This window comes from Trypanosoma cruzi, assembly GCF_000209065.1.
Source record: "Trypanosoma cruzi strain CL Brener chromosome Unknown tcruzi_1047053415789, whole genome shotgun sequence".
In the NCBI taxonomy this organism is placed as follows: Eukaryota; Euglenozoa; class Kinetoplastea; order Trypanosomatida; family Trypanosomatidae; genus Trypanosoma; species Trypanosoma cruzi.
This window is the reverse complement of record NW_918764.1, coordinates 1-5,649: the sequence shown is the minus strand read 5'-3', so window position 1 is coordinate 5,649 and position 5,649 is coordinate 1. Positions and strand designations below refer to the sequence as shown.

Sequence of the window (5,649 nt, the reverse complement as noted above, 5' to 3'; positions counted from 1 at the left end):
GTGTGCGACGGCGGTGCGCAGATCCACGTGCGGGGGCTACAGCGGCGAGGCGGCGAGTGACCGGAGCCTGGTGGTGAGTGTGAGCGGGCTGTCCGGGAGCTACTGCTCGCTCGTGTTTGTGCACAACCTGCCGGCACACACGAACGTGACGGTCCGTGACTCGACGATTGTGACGGCGGGGCCGATGCGCTACTCGCAGCTGAGCGGGCTGACGGACGCGGTGGCGTCGCCGCTTGTGCTGCACGCGATGTCGCTGTTGCAGACGCAGCTGCGTGTGAGCAACACTGTGCTGAGGTCGTTGCAGGCGGGCGGGACGGCGGTGCACGTTGGCGGCGGCGTGGACCTGCTGTCGAGCGCGGTGGTGCTTGACGGCGTGTCGCTGGAGGCGTTGGGCGGTTCGACCGCGTCCGCGATGCATGTGGCGTCCTCGTCGCGTCTCAGTCTGCGGAGCCACTCGGTGTTCTCCGTGACGAACGTGTCGGTTGTGAGCAGCGGCGGCGGCCTTGTGCTTGGCGAGCACCTTGCGGTGGTTGACTCGGTGCTGCGCTTCGTGGGCGTCGAGGGGTCTGTTGCGTCGTCACTGGTGTGCTGCGACGGTGGGACGGTCGGTACCGGCGGGTGGCTGGACCTGCACGACGTGTGGGCGGTGGGCGAGGCGTCGTCTGTGGCATCGCTGTCGGGTGTGACGCTTAACGGCGGCGCGGTGTCGATTGCGCGCTGCGCTGCCACTGGCGCGACGCTTGTCTCCGGGCTGGCGATAACGAGCGGCGTCGTGTCGGTGCAGTGCAACCGTGCCGGCGGCCGGGTGCTGCAGAGCAGCGGCGACTACCGCTTGGCCGGCCTGCCCTCCGTGAGCGTGGTGCCGTGCGACGACTGTGCGGCTGCGCTGGCGTGCTTCGATGCGCTGACGGCGTCGTTCTCTGACTGCGTGTGCAGCTGCCGTGCCGGCGGCGTGGGCGAGGCGTGCCTGCCGTTCGACGTGCCGCCTGCGAGGGCCGGCGGCGGTGGCGATGGCGCGGAGGGCTGCGTGAGTGGCGTGACACTGACGGAGTCGGTGACGGTTGGCGGTGGGCGTGCGACGGCGTGCTTCGACTCGGTGGTGTTCAGCGGGCCGATCACTGTGGCGGTGGACTTGCGCTTGATGGACGCGTTCGCTCTCGTGCTGAACGTGACGCTGCGCCACTGCGTGCTTGTGGGCGGCGCACAGCTGCGGATTGGCGGTCTCAGCGAGATCACGGCGCGCCTGATGCCGCACGCTTTCGTCAACATGACGAATGTGACGTCGCTGGAGGGCACGATTGTGCTGAATGGCGCGATGCCGCTGCACTCGCGTGTGCTGCTGGCGAACTCAACGCTGCGCGCGACGGTTGGCGGGTCGCATTACGTGCCGGCGACTCCTGGCCACGCGGGATCCCGGTACGGCCCCGCGCTTGTCCTGGACGGCGTCCGTCTGCTGTCGACGCGGTTTGTCATGACGCGGTCGACGCTGGTGTGTGGCGGGGGCTCGTGCGCTACGATCCTCGTGGAGCGCGGTCTCGACGTGAACCTGTCCAGCGTCTTCTACATGGACAACTGCGCCGTCAATTCGCAGATGCACGTGATGTACGCTCTTGCATCGGACCTGCGCGTTGCCGACGGCTCCGTGTTCTCCATACAGAACAGCTCGTGGAGTGCGCCGAGCATTAACATCTACGAAGGTGCGTGTGTGTTTGGGGACGTTGCGGTGGCTGGCGGCAGCGTGCTGCAGGTTGTGTCCAGCACTTTCCGTCTCGGTTTTGCCATGCTTATCACAAACGTGCTGACCGTGACTGGTGGCAGTTGGCTGTTGCACCGCGACAACGAGTTCCGCACCGCCTACGTTGTGTACGTTGTCCACGAGAACGGCGTGGCGTTCCGCGATCGGAGTGTGTGGTCGATACTGTACAACAACTTCACGTACGGCTTTTACTCGTCGACCATTGCAAGTATGACAAGCAGCTGGTCACTGCCATCCGACTCGCGCCCGACCATCTACGGCGTGTGCAACGAGGCAAGGGGCTCACCTGTGACGGATTACCAAGAAGACCTCAATATTGGGACGCCCGTGACGGTGTTGGACTGTGGCGCTTGCACCATGGACGCCGTGTGCTTCGCTACGAGGACGAGCAGCATCAGCGGCTGTGAGTGCGTGTGCGCTGCTGGCGGATACGGTGACACGTGCCTGCCAGCAGCGGTTCCGGACGGCCTTGGACCGCTCCCGCTCCCCGATGCGAGGGACACGGAGGTCCGCTGCGTGCACGGTGGCAGCATCAGCTCCGTGGACGATCCTGATCCCGGTGTGCGTGGTCTGTGCTTTGTCAACGTGACCTTCACCGCCGCGATTGTGCTGGACCTGTGGAGCTTTGACGCACCACAACAGACACTCAACATCACGCTGCTGCAGTGCGTCCTCATGGGCCTGTCGATCAGGGGGAGTGGTGCACGCGTGCACGTGAACATCGCATCCTCGATGTTGGATTCTGGAGCGTTGGAGTTTGAGGGTGGTTTTGGCGCGAGCTCCCAGATACTGGTGGTGGGCAATAAGATTGTGTCGACGTCGAGCCACGCCATTGCATTTTTGGATTTTTACTTCAGTGCGAATTTTACGCTGCTGCTGCTTGACAATTTCATCGAAGGAAGTAGTTACGCAGTTTATTTTTCCGAAGCTGCTGTTCTTGATGGTGGCGGGATTATTGTGAAGGGAAATACGCTGAGGGCAACGGAGGGGGGTAGCGGTTCGGAATCATCTGTTTGCGTTTACGCTGTTGTGAAGAACGGCGGCTACTTTGACGTGGAGAACAACACGATGAGCGCGGTCCATGGCGTTTATCTTTACGGGGATACCACCGTGAGCTCCGCGGGGCTGCTGAGAGTGGCGGACTGCATCTTCGTTGAAAGCACGGAGGTTTTTGATTCCACGCTGGTGTATTTTTACGGCTCTGTGACACTCGAGGGAGGTGCGCAGTGGCGTGTGGAGGGCAACAGCGTGAGCGCGTTTTCAATACTGCGTATAGCAAATTCTCAGCACAACATTGAGCTTTTAGACAGCGGCACTATCGTGGCGCTTGCGTACAACCGTCAGTTGGAAGATACTTATCCCTTTGTTGATCTGGTTCCGTCAAACACGATCGTGGGGTCACCCGCGCGGTTTGTGGTTGGGTGCAACCTGCAGGGCGGTGAGGAGGTGTCGTACGACGACGTGTTTCCGGAGGACGTGGTGGTGTTCAGGTGTGGCACATGCAACGACGACGCGGCGTGCTACATGCCCGGGACGGAGTCGGTGGACCGCGGCTCGTGCTCGTGCAGCTGCAAGGACGGATGGCATGGCGCGTCGTGTCTTCCCTTCGAGGTGCCTGACACGGTTGTGCCGCCCGTGGCGGAGAGAGCCGTCGACGGCGACACGAGCTGCGTGGTGAACCAGACGCTGACGAACCTCACGCTGAACATGTGGAAGACGCACCACTGCTACGTGGGTGTGACATTCAGCGGCGTGGGTGCTGTGCTGACCTTTTTCTTTGACAGTATGCCGCTGCATCTCCCCATTAACATCACGCTCACTGGGTGCACATTCCTTGAGGGTGCTTTGCTGCGGTTTGTTGGGGGTGCTGGTGCGGCCGAGTCATCCGGCGTCCTGATCCGCGTGAGCCAGACGGTGATGCGGTCCTCAGTTGTTGCTTTTGCACTTGCCCTCCCGCTGCACTGCGACATTGCCGTCACGGAGGTTGACGCCGTGCAGTCCTCTGAGTTCTACTTATCGGACACTGTGAGCAGCGCGTTGAGCGTCGTGCTTCTGCAGAACGTTGTGTTGACTGCTTCTTCGCTGTTGGTCAGCAACGTCAGGGCGCATGCAACGAAGCACGGTGCGCTTGGTTTGTACTCGATCGGGGCGCTGACGCTGGTGGGTGGCAGCTCGCTGTACGCGCGGTACTGCAACCTTGGTGGATACAAACACATTCTGCACTTGAATACCCTCAGTGTTCGTGATCACTCCGTTTTTGCGCTGCTCAACAATACGATGGCCTCCGGGACAAGCTTTCTGTTCCAGTACTCCCGATTCAGCGTGTCGGATCACAGCGTGTTGCGCGTGGTGGGCAACAGCGTCTTTTCATCTTATGTCATTTACGTCAACAAATTGTGGGCCGTTGAGCGGTCAAGCTGGCTGGATTGGCGCGACAACGACGTGGGATTGGGTGCGATGTTCTATGACGCTGGGTCCGCTTTTGTGAGCATTGACGGCAGCAGTGTGGTGACGCTGACGGGCTGCAAGATGGGCTCGACGGGGCTGTCGGAGCCTCTGCTATCGCAGGCTGACGCCGGCTACCGGTTTCTTGCTGGGTGTCTGACGGTCGCGGGACGTGTGGTGACGACGGCGGCAGAACTGGAGCTCCACGGCATCACCAACGCGACGACGGCTGCAGCGTGCGGGGAGCGCACAAAGGACGGCGACTGCTTTGCACCGCTGACGACGGAGGTCATTGACTGCGAGTGCCAGTGCGCTGCTGGAGGGCACGGCGATGTGTGCGTCCCGGCGCCTGTGCCTGCTGGCCCGCCGCCACCGCCGTCGCCACCACCGCCACCGTCGTCACCGCCGTCGCCACCACCGCCGGTTGGTGAGTGCATCAGCGACATGGTGTACCCCGAGGTGACGCAGACTGTGGGCAGCGGGCTGTCGTGGCTATGCTACCGCAACGTGACGTTCAGTGGGGGCCGCATGAGCCTGACGGTGCTGGTCGGGGCGATGACGGGCGACGTGGCGAATGTCACGTTCGATGAATGCACGTGGAGGGACGGCGCCGTGCTGGTGCTGTTGGGCAACGCGTACGCCGCTGTTAGGTCTCTGAACATCATCGTCACCGGCAACACGTTTTTTGACGCGCTGCTCAGCCCGGAGGGTGGGTTTCCACCTCACACGAGCATCACGATCAGCGGGAACCGCTTCACGGTCACGAGGCTGATTTTTCGTTCGGGTTTGGCCATTGACAGACCGTCGTGTGTTGCGATGAATGAGCTGGCGATCACCAACGACTCCGCGGTGGTGCTCAGTGGCAATGTGTTTCTGACCGTGTCGGCGTCGTCAATCGCCATTCACGTTTCCAGATCTGCGGTGAGGGTGTCGTGGCACTCCGTGTTTGCTGTGATGGGCAACACGTTTCATATGGCCGGCGGTGACAGCACGCTGATATATCTTGAAGGGTCTAGGCAGTCTTCGTCGCTGAAGGTGCTGAACAACTCTGCCGTGGTGATCCGAGGCAACGTTGTGACGATGCCGGTGAAGTACGTCATCTTATTTCTTTGGGAGTTACGTGCGGAGTCTCTGTCAGCGCTTGTGTTTCAGGGCAACGACATGCAGGGAAGCTCGGTTGTGTTTTTTTCAGGTTACTCCTCCAACATTTACTACAACTCCTGGCTGCAGCTGAGCGACAACCTTTGCCGCGTGTCCCCAGTGGTTGCTTTTGCTCTTTCTAGCCCCACGGTGAATCTCCGTGACTCCACGGTGTCTGTGTCCGGCAACCAATTCATTTCCGGCACGTTCACGCCGACAGCGCTATGGATACCCACGGGGCCCCGCGATCTCACAAACGGAGCTATTGTGGCCGCGTGCAACACTGTGAACGGCGAGGAAGCGAATAC

The 5,649-nt window shown here is 61.5% G+C and overlaps 1 protein-coding gene across 1 annotated transcript, besides 2 other annotated features; it reads left to right on the top strand.

Annotated features, from left to right (window-relative positions):
* Positions 1 to 5,649, top strand: Tc00.1047053415789.9 (dispersed gene family protein 1 (DGF-1), putative; the record flags this gene model as incomplete). The annotated part of the gene is made up of 1 exon (XM_799222.1): positions 1 to 5,649. A coding segment is annotated over one exon (5,649 nt), but the record flags the coding sequence as incomplete, so codon positions are not given.
* Positions 1 to 5,649: a sequence feature (areas merged during assembly that could not be assigned to a particular haplotype. This can correspond to areas where the two haplotypes were merged or to regions with more than two copies in the genome that were merged during assembly.).
* Positions 4,565 to 4,624: a microsatellite.